This window comes from Melanostigma gelatinosum (assembly GCF_949748355.1).
Source record: "Melanostigma gelatinosum genome assembly, chromosome: 8".
Classification (NCBI taxonomy): Eukaryota; Metazoa; Chordata; class Actinopteri; order Perciformes; family Zoarcidae; genus Melanostigma; species Melanostigma gelatinosum.
The window spans coordinates 17,358,822-17,385,071 of NC_136641.1; the positions used below are offsets into that span (position 1 = coordinate 17,358,822).

The window sequence follows — 26,250 nt, forward strand, 5'->3', positions numbered from 1 at the left end:
TTCCTGGAATAGCCCTGTACAAAACAAATGAACCGCTGCTGGCAAACACAGACTCCTTCACCTCCTGGTCCTTATAAGGCTATGTCAACCAACTGCTATGGACGTGTCACATGTTGTAATAAAGGATATAAAAAGAGTTAAAATCATGAAAGCTATCCTGTATGTGTTCAAACTATACTTCTATTGCAGCATTTTTTTAAAAACAACTTATTTTTAAGTTTAAATTCTGCTCTATATGTTGTGTGTGAGAAGAGCAAAGACGTGACCCCGACACAGAACATTAGGCTGCAAGAGTCTACTTTATTGCATTTGCAATCACAGGTTGACAAAAGTGAAAAATGTTTAACAAAGACATGTTGATGTGTATGCACCACAGAGTGTTTATGCAACACAGTATTACAAACACAGCACAAATGTTAAAAAACAAACACAAAAGAGTTTATCAGTTGCATCATATTCTTGTTTTTTGTATTTATTTTAAATTCCTTTTTTTTTTTTCTTGGTCGTCAATAAAAAAAACACACAAGGTTACAGAAACAAAAACAAAGGCAGCCCTATAACTACAACAAATAATATATTAAAAAAACAAACTAATAAGATAAACGGGACATCCTCCCGTCACCTAGCGTTGGTCATCAGTTCAACCCCCCCCCCCCATCTGAGGAGCGACGTGGATCAGAGTGAGGATCAGGAGGAGGCGGGGCTCCCTGCGTCGCTGCTCTCGCTCACCTGGCGTTGCATCACCATCTCTCGGGCAACGCAGGTGATCTGACCATTAGTCACTGCACCTTGGACTTGGACCCCCGCCCTGAGACAGAGAGAGTGAAAAGCTATTCTTGATACTGTATAATAGAAAGGGTGTGACCAGTGTGATTAGTTTACACAGGGACAAGTCATAGCCTGCATCCAAACCAGGACTGATTGAATAATCTACATTATGGATGGAGTGACAGTTTTGTGATTATTTGAGGTTTTAAAAATTTTCCCACATCTTAGAAAAGCATTTTTAATTCCAGAACCTGTCTGACACTAATGGCTCTTTTAGTGAGTTCAAAAACAAACATACTATTATGCTAAACATATTGTCATATTTCTTATCACTAATGTAATAAGTTAGATGACATCATGACAAATGCCAGTTCAACCAGTTTTGCACAAAATGTAACCTGTTTAAGCCCTGCCAGGTTGGATCAGTGGCAGCTTTATTTCACAAAATATACAAAGCTGACTTATACTTACTTCTGCTGTGCCTCCTCAGTCAGTGGGGTCATCCCCTGCTGCTTCCCAAAGAAGAAACTGGACCACCAATGTCCTGAGTCCTGCTTGGGGAGTCCTGTGGAGGCAGATAATGAAGACATGGGTTTATACAGGTAACACAGCGTCTACTGTCCATTTAATTCAACTTTCTCACTGTGGACTTTGTGTCATTTTGTGTATTCATTTGACATTTTAACACCCAGGGACAGAGTGGATGACAGCAGACTGAACATTACAGCGACCCAATGTGAGTGTGTAGAGTGTGTGTGTTTGAGTTGAGTGTGTGTTTCATCAGCTACACTCCAAAGGGGAGACATGACTCAGCTTTCACCCTTCAGGACTCTGCCTCACTGTGTCACCACTTGAGTAACAGCTCCATTTGCACACAGGCAGCGAAATGCACAGAACGACTGCTGCGTGTCATGATTAACTTCTAGGTCAAGCCAATTCTCAAAGTGGAGACAGCGAGGGATGTATTGTGTACATATAGTTACTGGGCCTCTCCCAAAATATTTTGACAGTCCACAATGTGAACTAGTTTCCTAAATTTGATTGAACTACTTTTTTTTTTTTTGACTAATTGCTTACTTTGTTATAACACCCAGCTAACAATGCAAACCCTGTAATGAAGTACCACAATGTAATACTATACAGTCTAACATCATATCGTTTCCCTGTTTGTTTCTTTGTTTAATAATGCAAGGCATGTGCATTCCACTGTCTTTGTGTGTACACACACACACACACACACACTTTCCCTTTCACCTACATTCATTTCCAGCACTGTGGAGTGTATCTGTGTGAAAATGTCACCCTGACACCATTAAAAAACGGACTCAGTGGTTTTCACAGCCAAGCTGCACTGAAACGCTGATCCAGGATTACTGGTGAAGTCAGCAGATTTAAGTCAATCGGTCTTAAGGGATATAGTGGTGTACCAGGGGCTGAATGATTTTTCTGTTAATACTGACATCAGAGAACTGAATGGGAGTAAAGAAATCCCTTAATCTTGGGAGGAAAAGTGAAAATACAGGACTGAAAAGCACGTTTCTGTTGGAATAGAAAAAGCGAGATTAGACTGGGTGTTTTCCAGGATGACTCAACCATATTCGCTCTGAGGAAACAGTGGTTATGACTTCACCACAGCGATCCTCGAGGTGACTGAAACTGAAGCTCTGCCGGCGATATTATTGAGTAACTTCCCCATCTTTTGAAACTGTTGCACAAAATGCACACAGGACGTTGACCAGTTGCTCGAACATCTTCCTATGGAGGCTTTTCCACACTGACACAGTGAATATCTGAGGTTCTCTTTAGCATAAAGACTTGAATCTTCTATGTTTCATGGATACAAACACACACCTGGATAGTGAGGGATGACCTCGCCACTGTACTCCGAACTGCCACACGAGCTGCTACTGGATGTAGAACCGATGCGCCCTGCAGGAGGAGAGAATCAGCAGAAAGAGCGCTGAGCAAATCGTTGATTAAGTCATAGTCAACCAAACTGAAAAGGTGAAAGGTAACAAGTAAAGATTGTATGGATCACACTGAAGGGTTAGTGCTTTGACCCACAAGAAGACCTTGATGTAATATCTATCTGTTCCCTTAAAATGAGAGGGGCGGCGGAGGGATTCAATCAATTTTTGTCTTGTTATCAGTCTGAGGGGCGACTGTCTATTTTACCTATAAATCTAATATTTGTGATACGCAGGAAATGACTGGTCAGCATTAAAACTCAGTAGAACTTGATTCATGAGTCATGACAAACAAGGAATAGGTTACTTATGCTACAAGTATTAAACCAATGATTCACCCTGAGACATGAATATTTTACCCTGAGCACAGCCCATACTTACTAGTCATCTTTTAAATCAGAAAAAAAAACAAGATGACTCATTACATCTAAATGTCAAGCCATTTAATGATGCCTCATCTCCAGTATAGTCAGTTTGGCTCTATGCACTGGTGTGACAAGGGAATACAAAGGAGAGAGACTCACTTCGGTAGTAGTCAGTGGTTGCCACGAGAGAACCCCCTGCTGGAATGGATGCCATTCTACTGTAGTTGGTCGCTGTATGCTGTGCTTGATGGAAACCTGGAGAGGAAAAACAACAGTATGATCACAACTGTCTGGGATACATTACTCAGCAAAGGATTTGAGACATTCTTCAATACTCCTTTCAAGACAAATGCCCACAAAGGGATCCAAGACAGAAATGATGAAGATTCCATAACGGGGGCTTCAAATAATATTTATTATTACCAAGCTACTGTCATTTCATTATAGATGTATGTGCCAATAACTTCCTCAATTGATCAAGTAGTTGTTAGGTCTATAAACACCAGAAAGTAGTGAAAAATTGCTGTCATTCAAATGTGTTGTCCAACCAACAGTCCAAAATCCAAAAATATGCATTTTACACTCATAGAATCACAGATCTTTTTGGTATTTGTGCTTTAAAAATATTTATTTACCAATAAAATTAATGTAAATGTCTATCAATATACTATCTGATTTATTACATAATCCTTTCAGATCTAACAAACATCATAATGTATTATGTTATATATATATATATATATATAAATATATTGTAGTTACATCATTTCATTCCTTGTGTTGTAAAATGTCAAATAAATTAACCTTATAACCGTGTAATACTATACAAGGCTGCAACTAATGAATGGTTCCTAAATCACTCATACAGTGTACTATATAACATGTAAGAAACCACTAACAACAGGCATGTGTTTCACAGTTTTGCTTGATAAACGTCTTAAACAGATGATTGATTTATCAATTAGTAAACTAATCCTTTCAACACTGAATATATACCAGAAATTAACAAACAAAACACGGAGGATTCGAAGAGGAACATGTACACAAATAAAGTGTATATCAAAACTGCTCCTGTCTCACGTGCGAAAATACATAATGTATAAAACCAGAAGGTTGTTTTTTTTTTGTTTTTTTGACGTCACCCCATGTTTTGCAGGGGTCTTGTTTACATGAGATGGTCACTGCACCAAACCGACATTTTGACGTTATTCTGTACCATGAAAAATAAATAAACAGTATCATAAAAACTTAAATAAAACTATCATTTAAGAAGGATTGGTTGCTAAATAAAAGGCTATCTTAAAGGGAATATGAGTCAACACCACCGGTAACATGACCATTAGTATTCTGTGAATGAAACAACATAGTTATATAACGACAAAAAGGACATACATAACGTTTATTATTCTAGATTATAGAAATAAACATAACAAAGACTCTGTGGCAGATACTGTTTTGACAAGCTAGCAGTAGCTCGCCCCACCAGCCAGAAAGGGTACATACATTTTAACCCAAAACACGACATTTTCATAAGATTATCCAAGTAGGTTTGTTACTGACACCAAAGGAGATTTCTGCCATTAACGGCTTTCAGGAATGCAAACTTGTCTCCTCCTCACCGGCACCAGAATACTGTGTTACCACCATTTTATAACCCGGGGGATACCCTCAACGTACCTCTTTAGGGACCCAAACGTACTTGATGTTCCGTAGCACCCAATTCAACTCAGTCTGGCGAGGATGGGGCAGTAAACGCTAGGCGACGGGACCCATTGGAACATAAGAGTTGTGTCCGACAGGATGTCAGCGAGGCTTCTTGTTGACTGCATCGGTCAGCTCGCGACTTTATAACACGGGGTTGGTGACGAAGCAGTCAAGGGGGCGGGGCGTATAAAACAGTGACGTCAAAAAATGAACGACAGAAATAAGTAGTACCAAAGGTCAGAGCTTAAAAATCATTATTTTATATGTTTCCAAAAGAGATGGAAGGGTAATACATTAAACTGCAAGAGGCTATGATTTATAAAATTAAATGTATTTCCCGTCATCGGGATTGTAGGTGCCGCTTTATTTCATTTAACATTTAATAACTTCTCTTTTTCCAACTCGTCGATGAATGTCATTAAGTATTGTGTATTGTGTGTAAGTATTGTGTCATACACAATTTTTCACAATTTTACTTTATTTTTTAAACAAGATGACTCACACAACGTTTGGGTTGTTCTTTTGTCTTTCAAATGTAATCTATTTTATTTTGTAATTTCCTTTTCTTTTTTTATAACGCAATATATCTCATTTGTGTGATTCAAACGTTTTAGTTTCCATGTTTCCCTGAAATTTACCAAATTTCAGTGACTGTACCTTGACTAACCACAGAGACATGAGCACTCAGCCCCGTACGAGGAGCTCCCCCTTGTGGTGAAATCCATAAATTGCACCAAACTGAAAATTCAATATAGTAGGCTTAGATAGAGGGATACATGCATGTGAAGTTTGTCTTTATTTGTGTAGAAAATCATCTTTTGCCATCCCAGTTTCAAGTTATTTATTGTTACATGCACAACAACAAGCATGTGACAATCAAAATGTAAGATCTGTCTCCCTACATTATTTTCAAAACAGTAAAACATATAAATATCATCATACTGTGTCGTTTTGTAGGTAAACCTTATGTGATTTACAGTACACCGATCTGATTATTGAGTACTTTGTTACTACAAAACTTCTTGCCGTTGTCGGCAGGATTCGAACCTGCGCGGGGAGACCCCAATTGATTTCTAGTCAATCGCCTTAACCACTCGGCCACGACAACAGTACAGTCTGTACCTTCCTAGAAGTCGAGCGACACACACACACACACACGTCTCTACTTAAATGTAAAGTAGCAATATAATCTAAATACTGTTACAAGTAAATCATGTACTACACAAAGTACAAACGTAATGTTAAACCAAAACTGAACATTCGGCTAATAAAGACGTCAGTATTGTGTTTACTTTCTACTATGATGCATGGCGCATTTGTGTCCCTGGTGGTCTAGTGGTTAGGATTCGGCATCTCACCGCCGCGGCCTGGGTCCATTCCCGGTCAGGGAACTACTGTTCTCCTGCGTGAGCCAAAGTGGTGAACTTAATAGGGTTATACGACTAATTAATGTACTTAATTCGCATATAATGCAGCCATTTGAAGTACTTACTGGATATCTTACAGTGCCGGTTATACCATTTATTAATCCCGTGTTACAGTACACACCAATTGCAACATGATGAACAGTCGTTCTACTATTACCAAAACTTATAAAGGTACCACAGATGCTGACATAACAAGTGTTTTTTGTTGTCATCATGGATGAAGACTGAACTTAATGACAAGTCGTAAAACATCAAAATATATAATTTAAGTAACTCAAGGCTACCATGCTTTCCTTTAAAAAGTTCCCAAATTATTGAATGTTTCTTTGTGCCGATCATTCAATTAGTAAGAAATGCTGTTTCCAATTAGTCTCATCAGTTTCAGAGCACAGACCGGTCTGTTTGATGCCTCTGAAACGACAATAAGCTAACTAAACAACTACAATGAAAAGACAAAAGTTCTGGTGCGAGCAAAAAAAAAAAGAAGACATTGACCAAACACTACTCATTCATTTAAAGGAATGCTTTATTGATATCCAAACATATACAAGAAAACCAAATAATTAATTCACCATAATCGTCCAAATCTGATCCCTTTTAATATTCTACATCAGTTAGGCCCAGGACCTAAATAAAGCGTAAAGTACTCTACTGTCCTCCAGCCTCTGCAGCAGCTGGCACTGATGTGCTGCACTTCCCCTTGGCACCCAAATCAAAAGAGCATCTTTTTCTATCCAGCAAGTCTACAAAACTGATAGCAGCTTTAAACAGGCGACATATGCACTGCAGGGAGGGGAGGAGGGGGTCATGTCATTCAGTACTTAAAACCAAATTTTTCTAGTACATTGAGATCATTGCCCTAAAAAAAAAGCATAGAGTATGTGGATATTTCTCCGCTTTGCGTCAGAAAAATATGATTTTAAGGGTCAATTCTGAACTAAATGACTTGAGATTTACATTACTTGTAGTGTGCATCTGTGTTTTCCATCTTGGCGAAGCAGAAAGTCAAGAGACTCCATGAGATTCAGAGGCAGGAAGAGATTTTGTAACAGATATTTAGGTATTGGCAACTTGTTTCTTTGAAAGTGATGGCAAATTATTTGTACAAATACCAAAAGGAAAACAAACAGAAAAACAGAACAAATCACCTAACAGGAATATATTAACTAGAAAAATGACCAACGCAAACAAAAACAAAGAAGATACACTTATGATACACTGGCAGTTATGAGAGTAGGGCATTGAGTAGCATCTGGTGTGTGTTAACAGGAGTGCATTAAGGGGCCGTTAGCAAAGTCTCCTCTAATGGCAGCGAGACGGTTTTATGACACATTTTGTGGCCGGTCAAGACTCTAAATATTTAAACGCCAAATCTCCTTCCTTCACTCAAACCAGTCTGTACAACAAAAAAAGAAAAAAAAAGGAAAAACAAAACAACTTTTCTACCAGCAGAATTATAACAAGTGAACCATTTAAAGTGAGTAAGGCTGATAGAGAAGCATCGACATTCAGGGGTAGTGTACAAAGCAAAGCATCGTCTCACACCGAGTTACGAGTGTTGAAAGGATAATTTTAAGTGTTTGTAGTGTTGTATGAGGTACTTATACACAGTCAGAGGTATCAGTAGACCGGCAACTCCCGTGTTTTGAGAGGTAAACCCATATAGATTTCTTATAAGTGTCTAAAATACTTCCACAGCAGTACATTGCTTTGCTCCCGTGCTGATACTCCGGCCTGTTTGTCCAAACTGGGGGTGTGCCGATCGCCATCTACTGTAGTAATACACACTCATACAACCACGCTTCAAAAACCCAAACAATCCCTTCAACAACAGGAAGGGAACTACAGTCAAACCAGGGGACAAAGAAGCAAAGTCAAAGTGGTTTCAAAACATTTCAAAGCGTTGGAGGTTTCAGTCTCACTTGGCGAATGGCGGCGTTGACACGCTGCAGAGATCAAACCATCACGGTACACTTCCGTCAAATGAAACCATTTTGATTATGTTCTTTCTCGTCCGATTAAAACCCAGGCGGGTGCAAAACGACTGCAGCTCATTGATGAGCAGTTTCACAAACATTTTAACGTTTTGTTCAGATCACAACTGTACTTAAAAAGAGAAACAAAAAACTCCTGACAGAAGAAACCCTCATGTCTGTGAAACTGAGCCATAGTTTTTCTTTTTACCTTTGCCTTCCCCTGATTTTTAAACCTCCTAACCTGATCACTACCGTTCGGCAGCATCAGAGACAATATATTTACTCATCTATATTTATACATATTGATAAAAGTTATGTAAAAACATTTTTGCAAAGCAGTGTAAAATAGTTTGTAATACAAAATGGTTTAAGGTTGTTCTTGCTGATTTTACATCCTGTGGGTGTTCTTAGGGTGTTACGCGACACCTCAGTCTTCTTTGCGTGGTTCGTACGGTACAACTGAGATGAGATATGCACATGCATGTAGCAGTAGAAGGTCTAAGTGGAGTGAGAATGCACTGGATCCCCCTCCCCACGAGTAAAACCACTAACCTCCAACCATCCGCGCAGCTGTGAAGAGACCTCTGTACAAGTTAGAGAGATAATATATGGAGATACTGTGGTGACATCAGCATGTGCTCACAGCATGAGCGCAATCAGAAGCAAGACAGAAACAGTATAAACAGCTTTGCTCCTCCACCTTCAGTCTGTAGATACCCGGGCTCCTAAACTCTGACTTACGCGGCATCTTAACAAACACCCAAAACCCAAAGATAAATGTGAAGTTCCTCATTTAGTTTAAGAGCCCGACATCTTAATCATGCCTTTTACACTTGTTTTTTAGCCAGGTGATAGGTGGTGTGTGAAAAGTGCAGAAGACAACAGTTTTGACTTATTTGGACTAACGAAGGGGTGTGAGTCTAACTGGGGATGTAACAAAGCACGGCCTGTAAATTATTCAGGTTTAGACATCAACAAAACATTTTCCTTTTCCTCAACAGCAAGGCAGAAGAATGGAAGCTGTGGGACCAGCATCCCACCTCAAACCAAACGAGTTCTTCACAACCCGCCCCGTCTGCTTCCACAGACCCCCCCCCCCACCCCGAGGTAAAGTGTGTGAGCGGTGGCGAGTTGGTGAGCTGGAGGGTCAACGGTCAGGGCTGACTCGGCAATGTGAGGCGATTAACAGTACAGTCTCAGGTCGTGAGGAAGGTGGCAGCGAGGAGGAGGAGGGATGCATTCAGAAGGACGGCTTCTCCTGAGTGGGGGTGGTGTCGGTGGGGGAGACGGCCTCCCCGTTATCTCTGGGGCCAACAACCTTGTACTGAGGAGACGAGGGAGCGGAAGGAGACCAGAGTGTTATTGATCGTCTGCATTAATACGCCGACTCAGTTTCTCTTTCCTGTCGGGAAAACATTTAAAATCCATCAGCGTGTCATGGAATCCATAATACACACTGCAGCTAAAAAACAACATAGGGAGGCACATACCCATGTAAAAGGGTGCGGTCTAGCAGCAATCTAACAGTACCATAAATTACATTTATTTTACCACAATAACCCAAAATCTGTTTTGTTCTGCAATTTTTTTTTAAGTTTCAAAAACCTCAATGAAAACTTTTTGGTTAATTTATCAAACCCAAGAACCTTCTTAATATAAAATAACTGTTATTTGTATGTACAGTAAGTAACATGATGCGAGGGGAGGGCTGTGGCACCAAAAAGTGACTTGAATCCGACAACGGCACGGAGAAAGAAACAGTCTGTAACGTGGACCCGATGGTCTGCTCACCTTCAGGTTCCCCATTCTATCCTCAAATGACTTGAAGGTTGCAGAGTTCCTGCAGAACAGAAATACGAGGTCATATTAAAAAAACAACGGAAAAAAAGACAATTTATTTTTATAATTTAAGAATCATGGTTAACAATCTGTAAAGAAAAGCAGAACCATAACAAGCATCAACAGATGAACAACACAGAGCCCAACAGCAGCTGTGCAGGCGCAGAGTACTGCAGGCGCAGAGTACTGCAGGCGCAGAGAGCAATGTGTGTTACACCGACAGTTAGACGGAAGCAGTACAGTGAGCAGGTTTGTGTGTTACTTTACCTCATGGCTGGCATACTTATAGAGTGGCGAATGGAATAGTTGCTACTTTGTAAGCATTAAAGAGAGGAGACAGAAATGCAAGTGTTATAAAGGAAGTAGTGGCGCACACACACACACACACTAACATTAGATCAACAATTCCTTCAAAGAACTACAGTTTTGTTTAAGTAAGAGCAAAGGATAATGTGCTTCTTTAAGCATCCATGTGCTGGGGACTAAATGAATTGAGGGAATCTAAAGTAAGAAAATAATAGAGCAGGTTGGAAAATAACAAAACAAGTCAAAGTATAAATAGCAAAAATGGCTTTAAGCTTTAAGTTAAAAACTATTTATGTAACACATTTCCTTTAGTGTGATCAAACGGTTAGTTGCTCTCACGGCGTGTTAGTCTTACCTAAAGGAATTAGAGAACGGTAGAGCTCTGCAGGTCAAACCAAGGCAGCAATTAAAAACAGGGAGGGGAGAGAGAGCGTGAGCCAGAAGCAGCATCAAGACACAAACCAGCAGCAGTAAACTGGGACCACACACACACACACACACACACACACATACAGAGCATCAGGACTGTTAAGAGACTCTGCTTCCTTATCTCCATACTGAGACATAATGACTCCATCTGAGTCATTGACCACACTTCTTGAAAAGGTTGGCGTTGCAATATTTGCTCATATCCCAAAACCTGTTGATATCAAAGTCCTTCATAAAGCTGAACAGAAATGTGTGCTTTTCTTTTGGGTATGCATCTCTACTCCAGCTATACAAACTGGCTAGTTGGTCTAGTCGGAATAATAGTGGAATATGAGTGTGCATGTAAAACGTAGTCACTGATGGAGGCCCGACAAGCTGAAATAACATTTTCCGTTATCCAGCTGTGAGATAAAATGAAATAAACGAAATGGGGACATTTAGAAAAAGGAAATACGACAACATCAGAGTACAACTTCTGACGATAGAGAGGAACGAATGAAAAACATGCAGGAACGGACACAATGCAGACAGTAAACCAGGTAAAAACTGCTGAAATATGCCGTTAGTGGGACATACTAAATGAATGAAAAAGATACACACAAACACACCCCCTTGCATAAGGAGCCAGTGTGAATGTTGAAATGGCAACATGAACGTACAGACCGTACAGTTCGTACAGACCGTTGTGAGAGTCAACAAGGCGGAGATGTTAGATGTGAAGGAGTCAGTGGTTAGAGCATGTGTGACCTGGTCTGTACAGTTGGAAGTAAAAACCCGACACAAGTGTGATTTCAGGGTGAAAAGGTTAACATTGCAGAGACGGTCCAACTATTTTAAAAGAAGCCATCGAAGATGCCGTTTTACATTCAAGTGGCTCAAATTTAGCATCCGGGACTTTACTTCCAAGATGTACCAGAGGATCTTTATTTCAAAAGAAACAGTTCCCGTGTCGATGGAAAACAAAAACGATCATTGAACCACCCCTTCAGTTAGTAAAAGGACTATTCAGGCTGCAAAGCTGTGAAATTAAATACAACAAATGTAATTCTAACAGACACCAGAGTCTGTTAGAGGCAGATTATCTACAGCTACTGGTGAAGGTTAGTAGACGCGAGAAGCTGATTAGTCTGTACAATAAGACAAATTCAGAGCTACAAGAAAAAAAAGAGCCAAGTGTCACTGTCACCAAATTTTCAGCTGGTTTCAAACTGTTTGCTACGTTTCTCATCCTGGTTCTGTAGCAAAGCAGCATACTGCTGTGGACGGGGGCAGCAGCAAAGAGTATTTAGGCCATTTCAAATAGACTATATCAGTGTAAGTGCACGCTATATCTTTTACATTTTCATCACTTTACCTTACAGTCAGACAGCCCTCGTCCATCGGTTAGTTTGTTTGTGTTATTGTGTGACTTCTGTGTTTAAATAGGGTTATTTTGAATTCACCAAAGTCAAAATAAAATGTTTTTGTCAAAAGGAGTCTGGTAGCTTTGAAGAGAGCACAGATGTATACAACAGCTTCAGCTCTCTGTCTGAAAGGGCCGTCTGACTGTAAGGTAAAGCGGTAAAAACGTTAGAAATAAAGCATACACACACTTACGCAGATATAGATGTTCTTTTCTTTGACTAAACTATGTTTTGGTTCTGCCCTCATGCTCAGCATTTTATATTTTATCTTGCCGCGTTTTCAAATGTTCTAATCTTATTTTTTCACCTAGTTGATCCAGACTTAATATAGACCTATTGTATGATATGCAGGTTTGAGATCTTTCCGTTTCAACACGGTCCACTCGGCTCATTTGTTCTTGTATCTTGGCCAGAGTGGCTGTGCAGCGTCATACCTCATGTCACCCAGTCTCTTGCTGAGCACAGTGCCCACTGTGGTCAGAGCTGCACTGGTCTTCTGTCCCGCCTGGGAGAGAGTCTCTTGGGTCTTTTTGTATCTGCAGAAGAGAGGGGAGGATGGATGGAGGAAACAGCAGAATGGAAAGAACAATGGAGAAAATAAAAAGGGAGAACAGATGGATGGAGTGGAAAGAAGATGTGGGATGGCAAAAAAAGAAAGAAGAAAAAACATGGCGGGGAGAAAGAAGAGATGGAGAGAGGAAAGAAACGAAATGGAGAAAAACAAGGGAGATGAATGAGAGAGAGGAGGGATGGTAAAAAAAAGAGAGTGGTACATTAGACCAAACCAATGGAGCACAGAGAACACAACCCGACTTAAGTTAGTGATTCATCCCTCAAAACAAGTCCAGTAGTCACCACCCCGATGGTTAATGTCCACACAGAAATACAGTCAGGCATTTAAAGGCGGGTGCATCAAAAAGAAGAACCGCCAGTCTCCAGTTTCTATTTGCTTTTTAAAAACATCAGCTCTATGGATACTTCTATTGTGATATTAGAGATAAGATCATGTTAAATGGAACATGATGCTGTGATATAGTCGCACTAAAGCAGACACTTTTAATGCTTAAACATTTGAAACAAAATGTTCACTCTCATGCATGTGCATTCACATACTTTAACTGTGTTGCAGAAAGCTTCCATTATTCCAAAGCGCCTGTAATTTTGAGTAACGAGTAGGCAACATGAAAACAGAACAGATGGCCCAACCCATGTGCATGATTAGTTTACACAACATCTTCCACCAAACACACCTAAAGATGAAAGTGTTTAAAGCCGTCAAGTCTGCCATCAGAGAGCGGGATGGCTCCAAACAAGTTTCAGAACAGCCTTGCTGTTTAAATTGTTAATTTTTTTTGGTTTGTTTTTTAAGTTAAAACTTTGGCCTCAGTGGTTTTTTTGGCCATATCTATCAGCCCTAACTTGAGTTCTGGTGAGAAGCCTTCACACTGACACCACTACTGGTGGTCACAGCTGCAGGTATGTTTTTCAACTTTGTGTTAAGTTGCTCTTTAAATTCAAACAGACCGTGAGTAACCTTAAATCTAAGATAGATTTACATATTATAGAGTCTCAGTTCAAAGACAAAGTTAATTCAATCATTCAGAAATATACCCACAGAGGAGAAACAGTTAGCATTGGCTCTCTCCGGTCCTTATGCTATGTCCAGTTAAGATAAGTTAGCTGCTTCACAGCTCCACTTTCACAATTAATACACAGGCATGGTGTGACAATCCATAGTGGATCAGTGAGCCATGAAAATACATTTAAAAAAAAAATGAAATAGTAGAGTCAAATACATCCAAACTGGCAAAAGCTACCAACAGGCTGAAACATCATCTGTCTGGACACACAACAAACAAACACACAGCTTGGGTAAAAGCCAACGTCATGACCAGCTGATCCACCCAAACACACAAGGCTCAGCAGCAGATGGTTCACAGAGGCTGAGCAAACACAGTTTTGGAGATAAGCTGGTGTGGCTGAATACCAACGCTCACCACGGTGTCACTAAACGTGGCTGACCTTCCACACTAAAGGAACACTTACTAGAGTACTTGCTCTTTCAGCAGAACTCATTTAACAGCCACTAACACAACCAGCACCCTCGCTATCGCAACAGCAAAACAGAAGAAGAAAGGATGGATATTCAATGAATAAAAAGAAAAAAAAAGGAAAAAAAAACTCCCCACAAAGCAAACTTAAAGAAACCTTAGCTCTTCTATGAAAATAAAAGGAGGACACACAAAAGAAAGGAGTCAACTCACGCTTCAGAGCGGGAAATGTCATCCAAAGTGGCCGAGGCAGACAGATATCTGAAGACACAACAGCAGGATAATGACACAGTGGGAGAGGCAATACAATACAGTAGATCACAATAGAGTTCAGTAGAGGTACAGTGTCAGCTTCAACAGACTCCTAACACCTGGGCCCCGTGCCACGTAAGTGGTTCAGCAAAGTCGATCAAATGTCCTATTAGCCAGCCTACATTAACGAGATGATTGATGTCAGGCTATCTCGGTTCCTGCAAGGCTGATCCGCTCTCAAACAGTCTCGTTAATTTGAACCAGACGATCGGGATCAGGATGATTGCGCGTGCTCGTCCTACGTCAAAAGTGGGAAGCGTCGATCACCGAAACCATGATGTTCTAACAGTACAATGCTAAATAAAGTCAAAGAAAGAGCCTCTTTTTACTCCGCTGACGAGCAGGAGATGATCATGAACGCATATGAGGATTTCAAGACCATAATCACGGCAAAATCGAACACCGCCACGAGGGCTAGACAGGAAGCACGGCAAAATATCACAGACAAGTTAAATGCGTAAGTGTTGGGGAAAATGTATCAGCTAATTTTAATGCCTCGTCACCCCAACCAATCAGATTATATGTCTTTAATGTGCTGCTGGCAGTAGGCTTCATGAATGCAGCATCCAATGAGATCTATAGCGACAATAATGATCTCAACTCTTTCAGAATAAGTAGATAAAAACAAGCCCAAAGAGTATAACTGATACGAATTAATATGAGGATATATGTACTGTATGCCCTCATGTATCATGTAGCCTACTATATATGTGTATATACACATGTATGTGTAGATTACCATATAGAACTAGTTTGAATATGTGTGTGTGAGAATATGGGCGGATGAGTAGGTGTAATATTCATAATCAGACATTCAATCAATTGAAGCAGTGAAAAGAAATAGTGTGTGATTCTCTCTATTCTTATCATGAGTCCACCTTAATCATTTTCTACAATAATGACGTGCTGGTGTACTAATAACACTGTCATATCATTATGAGTGCAACCAGCCATCAAGAGGACATGGGAGCAAGTAAACACTAAGCACACACAAAATTCAGAATGGTGAGTCAACACAATATGTGCCATGGTAATGTAATGAACACATCCATAAGTGTATTAAGCGCCAAATAAACTTTACGAACAGCACGGCATGCAGCGGCTTTTCCGATGTTCTCCGCATCGCCGACACTGTACTAAAATGTAGCACTCGCAGAACAGTGCAAGGCTGCATCCAGTCTGTGGGACAGTCAGTGCTCGGCTGCGGCGTTCAATGTATGGCTCGAGAAGGTCTGTAAATCAATGATTTCTTGTCGGCAGAATCGATAGCGCTCGTATAGGAAGTCATCATGATGTGATAACGGATCTTGGCGATGTGGAAGAACTCTCTCCCTATAAAACGCTAATCTAACTAATATCCTCCATCAGTGGATATCTGAGGAAGGGAGCTGTACATTAATGCAATAGAGGCTTCTTAGTTTGCTCAGCTGGTTTTAAGAATCACTGTGTCTCTCACTTTACATGCATTTCCGGAACTCCCGTATAACCCCCAGTATATGCGCAAGCGCATTAGACTACCGTATATGACAGGAGCTGCCATTTTTTCCGGGAGAGTGACCAGTTTATCCAGCTACCTTCACTGAGCCTGCGCTGGAGCAGGTTCAAGCTTTTGGATGCGTTGCCATGGTGATTTTGCCGAACTTGCTTCGTGGAACCGAAAAGCCTGATCTACGTCATCTTATCCTGAAAAGTATCCGGCGAACTAAGTTAGACACGTACGTGGCACGGGACCCAGGTTTACAGATTGGATTTGAAGGTTTTGGTGGACGTCTTTTCACATTTAAAACCAACTTCGTTGGTGAATGTTTTCCTTTTAAAAAAGGTGGAGGAGAAATAACAGCATTAGACACACAACTTAAAATCATAGAGATAACATGAACAAACATTCTTCATCTCCCCCATACAGCTAATAATAAATATAAAATCTAATATTTTGCCACTGAATGGAGAGAACTACCGGTAGGTGGATTTAAGCTTTGTTAATCTAAACCATATAAAAATACTGCTGGTTTATGGAGCAAATATGCATTTAGATATACTTTCCTTGTTTAAAATGACATTTCAAATATCTAAACATGTGCCACATTTATGTCTAGATGACATCATTTTGACTGCTACAATAGCGCAGCTACAATGTTAGCATCATTAAAAAAAAAAATTAAAAAGAAACCAAGCACAAGATGTTTACATGTCTTGCGGACAGACGCACCAAAGCAGGAATTCAGACTTAACGAATGGGCAACATTATTGAAATATTTTGTCATCCTTCTTAGTTTATTGCAATTAAAGCACAGACAAATCTGTTTATTTTGGAATCGTACTACTGTATTAAACCAGCCTCCAGACGATGTTATTAACAGACAGGACGGCGTTTGGGTTTCTAACGTATCTGAGAAATCCACAACATGTACATAACAAATCAAAAACATATTAGCACCAAAAGGGTTAACAGACCAAACAGCAGGCAGAACAGCCTGTTCATGATTAGTAACAAAGCTTCGTCTCTCACACACACACACACACACACACGCACGCGCACACGCACACACGCGCGCGCACACGCACGAGAGGAAGTGTGTTTGTGCCGACTTCTCTTTAAAACAATAGAGCCGATAAGGAAGCTCAGCATACAACACAAGAATGACAGGAAGTCCAACTGTGCACTCATCTGGTGGAGGCTTTGAAACATAAGACTCCTGATCCAAACACCGTCTCACTCAACACAGCCTGCAGTGTAAACAGAGATATATATTTATACACACATATATATTTAAACTATTCTACTGAAGGAGAGTGGGTCAATAACATTCCAGAGATTTCTTTCCAGCTCGTGTGCATATTTACATCTCATTTATAAAAATAACAAACAATCACATGTCCCGTCTTTTTTTTTTTTTTTGCAATAATTACCGTTATTATATACTTCTTGTTTTAATAGTTTGCAATCACTATTATGTAGTTATATTACCTTCTGCATATTAATCTCATCTTCCGTTTTACAGTGAAATTTTAACATTATTTCGGTGGAGGCTTCAAATTCGTTCAGGGGGGTTTCTGCCTCTTCATTTGACATTATTTGTCTTCGTATGTGTACATGTCTTTTTATGTTGTGCAAGTAAACTAAACTAACACTGAACTAAACCAAACTCCAAACGATAGTGCATCAGGGTTTCTATTTGAGCAGAAACACCACACCAACCACTGCTCAACGTTAACATGTCAAATAATGATGACGGCTCTCCTTGTAGATGCCTCTGTTCCAAACAAGGCCAGCCTCTATATCCTGACTTACATCAGCACAATGCTGCTTACACAGCACAGCCAGTGACTTTATACACCCAGTCTGTCAACACACCAGCACTGTTTAACGGCTGTATTGGTTTTACAGCAGAAAACACAACACTTTGAATAGAAAAGAGGGTTTTTGTCTGCTTTACATTTATTAAGTTCTACACGCTATTGCACTGAAATGTTCCCAACGATGTAGAAAGAGAAGTCAGAGTTATGATGTCAATGGTCAGTTAACCACAGAGCATATTTTTGACCGGTTAGGCTTTCCGGTTTATAGATTAGTTTACGGCCTATAGGTTACCTATTAATGCGGCAATAAACTTCAGCAAAGCAAACGGAAAACTAAAATAAATGGCAAAACATTTACAACATAAAAATGTCAGCACCTCTGAATGGACAGCGCTACGAAATGCGGCGCAAAGCTTATTGAGTTAATAGAGTATAATAATTAGTTTTCAGGCATACATATGAGCAACTTTATTCACTATAATTTATTTGATGAGATTCTTTCAGTCAGAGTTTTGCCAGATCTCTCATTTGACAACAAAAGCAGAGTAAAACACAATATAATAAATGACGACCGCTAGTTTGAGGAAAGCTTGAGAGCTTGTGTTTTATTGACTGAAACTGACATTGTGTGTGAAGGCCAGAACCAAGAATAATGCGCCTGCCTGCTCGCGTTTCTGCTACTCCAGGCAAATGTGTAATAATCCACAATTCTTCGAAACCCAAGACAGACAGAGAGAGCGAGAGAGACAGAGCGAGCGAGAGAGCGAGAGGCAGAAGTGTGTGAGCGGACATGCAAGTCTATTTCTGTGTGTAGAACAAACACTGTGTAAAAGTCAAGAATAGTGTCAGTCATTTTAGGCTTGCTAGCCGAGTGAGCTTGCCAATCCAGTTCCTATCAGGAGGCAGCCACATGGAAAATTCCAGCAGATCTCGCAGCAACAGAAAAACTGACTGAATGCGTTTCTCGCCGACTGCATCGTCTGGATTCTTTAAGCAGCCGTACAGAAACACGGTCAAAGTAAATCTCCTCCTCAAACCAACTCCTAGGGAGACTTTATCTACTCAAGAGTTTATTAAAAGGTGAGACAGACATGGAAACAACGGTCCTCTTTCAGATTGAGGTCCTATTCATATTTAACTCCGAAGTCCAGACCAAGTTTGATTTGATGAATCCGTATTTTAGATTTCTACCCACATGTAAACCCAAGCTGAAGACAGAATATTATATTTCATATCATGTTGAATATGTATGGAGGAGTGTCAGCGTGGCTCTGTGTTGACAGGAGATTTTAATACAATAATACTGAAGCTCAGGGAAAGTTTTCAACCAACAACAAGGCGCTTTAGAGCAGCTTTAACATGTTCTGCCCAGCGGCCCATCGTCTCCTAATCCCTCAAATCTAGGTAATTACCAATGGGCAGTAGCTGAACACTGGTTATTGTATCATTACAGCATTGCTGCTTGTGCCAATTGATTGTATTTAGCTAATCAGCCCTCAGGCTCAAATTATTCTGCAACTGTTACCAAAGTGTGGTTTAATGAGTCAGATTTTCAACACACAAATGGTCAATTTGTGCAATCTAGGTAAACAGACGCAACAGAATAAAACCGTTTGACGATTGTTGTTGCGCCGCTAACTAACCATCAGTGGCCAGATGATACTACAGCAAAGCTGTTTAACTCAACCTTTATCTACACACAACTCCTTAGCTCCACCCTTCATCTTACAGCTGAGAACACATCCCTGGGATCGTCGCTAAACTTCAGAAAAGAAGCGTCTGAGAAAATGTTAAACAGAGAAGAATGTTGATTTGGAGAGGAAGTAGAGAGGAGGACGTGTGTCAGCACTTCTGGGTGGAAGAAGAGAGGACACCTGACCTCTGGGAGAGGAAGTAAAAACAGACAAATTACACCGATCGGAGGAGGTGGAGACGGACAACTGACGAGAAAGGCAGAAACATAACACATTAGGGAAATAAAAGGCAGCGAATGATAAACAGGTCGTAGTTCTACTTCTGTCAGCTCTGACTTCCATTAAAGAAACCCTGCCACGCCTCAGCAAACTTCTAAAAAAATCTGATGAGCGAACACTAAAAAGTGAGTCACAGGCCAAACACATTCAGGTGAATGAGTTATGGAACTGAAGTGGTTAGACCAGAGACACACCAAATCCCACTGCAGTGCTACAAGTGGAGCCACATGTGCAACAGTGTGACAGAGTATCAGACCTGGCAACGCTCCTAAACAGGGTCAAAGAAAACCGGCAGAACTAGGAGAATGAAAATGCATCGAAGACCGTAAAGAAATACTACTTTAAATGTTGACCTCAATCACATATGAAATATAAAACTCATAACTTCAGCATATTAACGTATGCTCGTAAAGCATTCCTTTACAGCATCTCATTCAACACGAGCAAAAATAATGAGCAGACTACAGACAGACGTTCGTCCTCCAAGCACACACTAAGTTAAACACCAACTGTTGAAATGTAAGAGGTCTCAAACACGGTTAGAAGGTGAGAACGGACGAGGGGCCGAGCGTTAGGTAACAGTCAGAGCGTGAGAGAGCAAACAGCGCGGGAGCCCAGACATCAGCGGCAAACAGAGACTCACAGATCCAAGCTGGTCACTCTCTCATTCCACTCGCCCAGTTTCTCAGTGGTTCTCACATAGCTAGGAAACAGAAACATGAGGGTGTTACACTGCGGAATCTCAGAATCTCAAAGCGCAATTGAAATCTATTGAAAATATGATCTGGAATTATGAAGTCGGGCCATTTGTATAATTCACGTTCTTCAGACAATGAGAAGTGTTCGTACAGACAGATAAAAATCATCAAGAGTCAAACAGACCTGATCCTGACAAAACACTGAGGTTAGACTTTTTTAATAAAATAGAAATTAAGTATATAAAAGTCTTTGAATACCCAGAGTCCTTTGCAAACCACCAAATGTGCTGAATTATGAACTTGTTTCTAAGCAGAAAACGTCGACGTGGGAACAATAACTGGTGACGAGACTCTTTGTAAGCAGATACGTGGTTTCATCTTCGTAATCAGTTAAAACAGAGCGACTGCTGTGTTTAAAAAAACAAAACGGTGACTAGCTTGATTAGCACGATCACAGTATCATTAAAAGCATGATTAATACATATCTGATAATGCAGCACCTTTGCCTTCAGCTAAAGTCAGAAAACATCCGGATGAGTCACCACATGGTGACACACTCGGTTATCTCTGTTATCAGAGAAAGAATGCAGGGAGTGCTGATCTCACTGGACGTGCTCAAAGTCACTTCTCCTACTTTATTCTTCCATCTTGCTAGAATACTTTTTAATGTGGGCATTAGATGTGATTCTCTTATTGAAAAGGTAGCCTCAGAGATGTCTTCTATCTTCGACGAGGTTTTCATCCCTCTGCTAAAGCTTTGTTTCTACGAGCGCCTGGCACCGTAGCGCGATACTCCGCTGATGGCGCGAGCTCCGAGCGTGCACAAAGACTTTTATGCTCAAAGCGCCGTTTGTTGCATTATTCTCACCAGAGGGCGTAGAAACCAAATGAACAGTGAAGAAGTGTAACGGTTAAAAAAGCCATTTTTAAGACCTCTCGTTTTTTGGAATCAAATATTCAAAAACAAACTTTGGGAGCCGTGATAAGTTGGTGGTGTATATTTATATGCATAGTGTATATATTCATAACGTTTTAGACGACTGAAGGACTTCACCAGAAAAATCTAAAATCAAAACCTCTCCAAGAACAACATCATATCTGAGGGACGACTTCCAGTGAGTTTCTGCCTCACGTGTGGAGATAACGCGGTGGGATGAATACATACGCGTTGGAGGTCTGTACGTCTTGCCAGCCCTTGGTGAAGTTCTGCCTGAGTTCGTTGAGCGGGCTGAGGCCCAGTTTCCTCTTCAGCTCAGCTGCGTGTCTCTCTTTGGCCGACAAAACCTGACGCAGGGTGTTGATCTCCTCCTCCACCTAAAAACACACAACAGGGACACCAGATAGTTATGTGTGGGGTTTTCCTCTTCATTCACAGCGCTCTACACGGCTAGATTCATATACCACGACGGTGCATGCATTTGGTTTGGTTTTATATTTGGGTAGGCATCTGTGGCAGGTGAGCCCAAACTTTTGAATGGCAGTAATTTCATGGGTATTTCCCCACAGTATCCACAACACATGACTATTCTTACCTCTAGTTACATGTAAACACTGGTGATGTTGGAACATCTGGGCCCTACCTTGGTGAGCTCTGTGCGGAGCTCCTCCGCCTCCTCCTCCGTCAGGCCGGGTGGAAGCGGGTTGGCTGCTGGGTTCGCCACCGCCCCCCCCTCCACCACCACTCCCACCACTCCCTCCACCGGCACGTCGGAGAGGCTGTCTGAATGATCCACAACAAGGCCCTTGTTAGGAGAGTTCAGGTTGATATCTGGAGAGGGAGAGAGAGGGGGTGATGGGATAAAGGGAGGGAGAAGAATAGGAGAAGTTAATGAGACAGTGATATAGAGGAGCAGCAGAGGGCTGAACACTTACATCAGTGTTAAAAGCTTAGAGTGCTTTACTAAGATGCTTCTTCTGTCAGTATCTATTTCACACACACACACACACACACACACACACACACCGAGGCCAGGGAAAGGCCAGTGTTGCCAGCAGCAGATATCCAACAGGAAGAGAAAGTGTCAATTAGCAGCGCCGGGAATTGAACTGCACTCTGGGAAAGTAACTTCAGACCCTTCTGTCTGAGGTCCATTAAACTTTTTGCTTTCTGAAAACAGGAACGCTACAAAACAGTGGACCAAAACAAGAGGACAATAAACTTCCCAAAAAGAACAAAATAAGACCATAATCTATTCTGGTGTAAACCGAAAGTTCTCAAATATAAGTTGACAGCACAGAAATGCTACTTTTTTGACACTGAAATCTGCCACAGTCAGCATTACTTTGCCAGTGAGTACAGCTTTCATCATTCACCTGAGGACACATCATAATTTTGGCAAAAACAGAAGCTTGGCACAGTCGGCATGGAGGACACAAACAAACTGGAGCTTCAGCCTGAAACCCTGTGTGGAAATAAACTTATAGATACATAGTAAATATAAATAAATGACGCTGGGTTGGCACCCAGCATAATCGAAAGACGACTGAGTCGAGCACGCCCGTTCTGTTTGTAGTCCAACATTCAAACACCCATCAGCCGACAATAGTCGCTCTAAATTGTTTGATCGGTGGTCTCTATAAATGCCGATCAGATGGCAGAAAAAAAATGGCTTCACCGGAGTCCTGTCTCTAAGAGAAAATAAATAAAGCTACACAATAAAGAGATGGCTTCCGGAAGAGTTAGCAGCCACTTTTCCCAGTAAGTCTCCACCACATCAGTTAGTTTAGCTGAGAGGTGGTCAGCTGTGTGTCGGTCAGGCATACTCAGGGTCAGGGCTGTACGACAGTGTGGTGTAATGATGGCAAGAGTCCAGGCAAGAGTGTGTGTGTGTGTGTTAATGAGTATGAAATTAGCAGTAACGTTGTAGCTGTGAACATAGCAGGCTGTGTACAGTTTACTTGTCAGTGGATATATGCTACACACAGCAGACGTTGTGTGCATAGCAGCGTTGCAAAAGACAGAGATCATTAAGATCTGCAGGTAGCGCTGGTGACGCTCTGCGATCCAGAGTCAACAATTACATCCGCATTAGAAGTTGCTCCACCCTCTAGGTGTATTGATTCAGCACAGAATGATTCAGCGTGGCCCACAGAAACAACAAGGCTCATATGAGAACAGAAATAAAAATAAAAAACATTTCTTCCTGGGATTTGGAAGTTAGTCTCAGATACTCTTCTGCGTGTGGGACATGCCATCAATTAGGGAGTTCCTACACTTTCCAGAAGGCCATCTGGTAACCCCCAGAATCAAGTTCTGTTGCATATAGGGAATGATTTGCTTCAAATCCGCTTTGTTTTCCTTCTTTTCCTGCTGATATGGACGTAGAAAAGTAGACTCTGTGGTGGATCTCTCTTTTGATTTATATGATGATTTAAGGATGGGCTTAAAAAACCTGACGTCAGTGTCATGTGAGAATGCATCAGTTGGGTAAAAGCCCCCCCTCACAGCATCATTTAGGGAACAGTAGTGGCAGGATTTAATTTGCCCTTTTTCACTCTAGTTTGTCATGCTTCACAGAGACCATAATCATTTCCTACAAACGCTCATCCTAAGGCACAGCCTGATGAAACATGGCATGGTGGCCAGCCACCCACTATTACAAACTATGAGATACAAGAAGTCTCAAGAGGACAACTCTGCAGACATGACCTGAAGATACTGAATTAAATCATATCCTCAATTTACCCTTATTGTAGTATTGTCTCACAGCACAGGCTGCCTTTTATTGCGAGCAGTAGTTAAACGTGGCTTCATTTTGACCAGCTACAACGTGAAAAGCAGCGTAAACAGTAATGCATTGAATATCACACAGACAGTCTGCTGCCTAATGAGTACTTTTACGTTGATACTTCAGGAAGATTTTTAACAAATCACTTACTTGTATTGGAGTGATTTCACCCTGAGGTAGCCTGTCACTACTTTTAATTAAAGTAACTGAGTATTTCTACCACCACTGGCTAAAGATGGAAGTGAAGATCTGTGAATAGTGACAGTGATAAAGCAGCAGCTAGCAACACCGAGGATGGACGCTCAGTTAGTCAGCAAATCTGACTGAGAAATAAAGTGTGATTCAAATTGAATAGACTGACAAACATGTATTCAGATAAACACGAAGCAGAGGGTTAGTGTTTTACTTTGAAAAGACACCAATACTAAACTAACTTTAGCTAACGTTTTAGCATTAATGAGCGTCCTTTTGTTTACAAAGATTTAAGCTCAGCTCGTTTGAATTTAAACGCCTGTCAGTCTCACAGAAGATATGACGACATTGTTCACTTGTAAGCTGAATTAATGTCAGTCGACCCGATGAAATTGTTGAGAGAAGTTTGTGACATTAGCGTTAGTAACACGATACGCTTTCACTCCTGTCAGTTATAGCAGCGGGCCCGTCCTCACAACATCTTGTTTTGTGATCTCTAAACATATGGAATCGTTCAACCATACAAACTAGCAACATGATTTAATTAATAGCTACGTGTTGGTAGATGTATTTATCATAACCGTATTATTTATGCCGAACAAACATTTTACGAATGTCTGACGCTAAGCTAGACGCTTGCTAGCTTTTAGCTTGTACGTTACCTTGACTGGCGGGGTCCATTTCGGCGTCGATTTCACAGACCGAGAACAACTTTTTTTTGTTCAACGTTAACCTCCACGGGTGTGGAATGTGGACAGCAGACTAGTTAAGTGGGCTTTCCACTCGGCGTGTTTTAATCTTCCTGGTTTTAGAGACAGACTCCCACTCAAATAAAGTCGTCAACAGGAACTCTAAACAGCCCAACAGTCAGCTCAGCTTAAACGTCTCTTTGTAAAGCTCACGACAACAATCAAAGACGTACGTCCGGTACGGAATTTCAGAATAAGATAAAATAAACTTTTGTTTTTTCAATCCCCAAAAGGGAAATTCACATGTTGCTGCACAATCGACAGATACATAGGCAAGTACATATATAAGTAAATATATAAAGAGAAATAACACGAATACAAGAATACAATTATAACGATAAAACAATAAAATGTAAATGTTTTTTACAAAATTGAATGTTAAAAGTAAAAAATCCAATCAAACAAATGTTCAAAATAAACAAATAAAAGTCAATGGGTGAAAACATATTAAAATAAACATCCGGGATAAAAAATAATGTTAAAAGCAAAGCTTAAAAACTAAGGCTATAACATTACTCCGAATGAATAGAGTTCGCCATTTTAACATCCAGAGGTAGTTAGTTCCACAGTTTAGGGGCATAAAAACAAAGGGCACGTAAGGAGCATTCAAAAGAAAAGCATGGGGAGGACCTTTGTGATCTGGCTGCAACATAAAATGAAAGAAAATCTCTGATTTAGGGAGTAGCAAGGTAATTTGCAGCTTTATAAACTCGTAAAAGATCTTTAAAATCAATTCTTAAATATGCAGGTAGCCATTGCAGTGGGGTAATGTGATCAATTTACCTTGTTTTGGTTAAGATTCTATCAGATGAAATATTGTACAAACAGGTATATGCGTTTTCATCATAACATACTGAGCTATTATAGTTTTAGGTGAATGTCGGACAAAATTACAACATTGGTCACAGATAAAAAATTTGCATACACTTACTCATATTTAATGCAATTCTGATTTATTATAAAATATATGCCAAGACGTTTTGCTGCCATGTATTTCATTGAATAATTAGGGAAGTTATAATTAATGTAATTATTATGATTCATGGTTGGAAGATTGTTTTTA

The 26,250-nt window shown here is 40.5% G+C and overlaps 2 protein-coding genes across 7 annotated transcripts; both read right to left on the bottom strand.

Annotated features, from left to right (window-relative positions):
* Positions 1–280: 280 nt before the first annotated feature.
* ppdpfb (pancreatic progenitor cell differentiation and proliferation factor b) lies at positions 281–4,917 on the bottom strand. The gene is made up of 5 exons (XM_079273559.1): positions 4,778–4,917; positions 3,260–3,355; positions 2,620–2,697; positions 1,240–1,333; positions 281–808 (listed from the first exon to the last, which is right to left on the bottom strand). The coding sequence occupies exons 2-5, from the start codon at positions 3,312–3,314 to the stop codon at positions 688–690; spliced, it is 348 nt and encodes a 115-aa protein (XP_079129685.1). The 5' UTR covers positions 3,315–3,355; positions 4,778–4,917; the 3' UTR covers positions 281–687.
* Positions 4,918–6,743: 1,826 nt separating this feature from the next.
* tpd52l2b (tpd52 like 2b) lies at positions 6,744–25,309 on the bottom strand. 6 transcript variants are annotated; one of them, XM_079274137.1, is made up of 10 exons: positions 25,101–25,309; positions 22,099–22,286; positions 21,684–21,832; positions 20,464–20,523; positions 14,449–14,496; positions 12,619–12,720; positions 10,708–10,734; positions 10,314–10,355; positions 9,999–10,047; positions 6,744–9,531 (listed from the first exon to the last, which is right to left on the bottom strand). In XM_079274137.1, exons 1-10 carry the CDS (start codon positions 25,117–25,119, stop codon positions 9,448–9,450), a joined length of 768 nt encoding a protein of 255 aa, XP_079130263.1. In that variant the 5' UTR covers positions 25,120–25,309; the 3' UTR covers positions 6,744–9,447. The 6 variants fall into 6 exon arrangements, with proteins under 6 accessions (XP_079130263.1, XP_079130260.1, XP_079130259.1 ...); XM_079274134.1 differs by lacking the exon at positions 20,464–20,523; XM_079274133.1 differs by lacking the exon at positions 10,708–10,734.
* Positions 25,310–26,250: the final 941 nt, after the last annotated feature.

Excerpts from the sequence above, each read along its gene's own strand:
- ppdpfb (XM_079273559.1), bottom strand. The coding sequence starts at position 3,314 with ATGGCATCCATTCCAGCAGGGGGTTCTCTCGTGGCAACCACTGACTAC. Across the intron at positions 1,334-2,619 it reads GGTCATCCCTCACTATCCAG|GACTCCCCAAGCAGGACTCA; the intron begins GTGTGTGTTTGT and ends CTGCCTCCACAG. Across the intron at positions 809-1,239 it reads ACTGAGGAGGCACAGCAGAA|GGCGGGGGTCCAAGTCCAAG; the intron begins GTAAGTATAAGT and ends TCTCTGTCTCAG.
- tpd52l2b (XM_079274137.1), bottom strand. Across the intron at positions 21,833-22,098 it reads TCCGCACAGAGCTCACCAAG|GTGGAGGAGGAGATCAACAC; the intron begins GTAGGGCCCAGA and ends GTGTGTTTTTAG. Across the intron at positions 20,524-21,683 it reads GACGTACAGACCTCCAACGC|CTATGTGAGAACCACTGAGA; the intron begins GTATGTATTCAT and ends TCTGTTTCCTAG.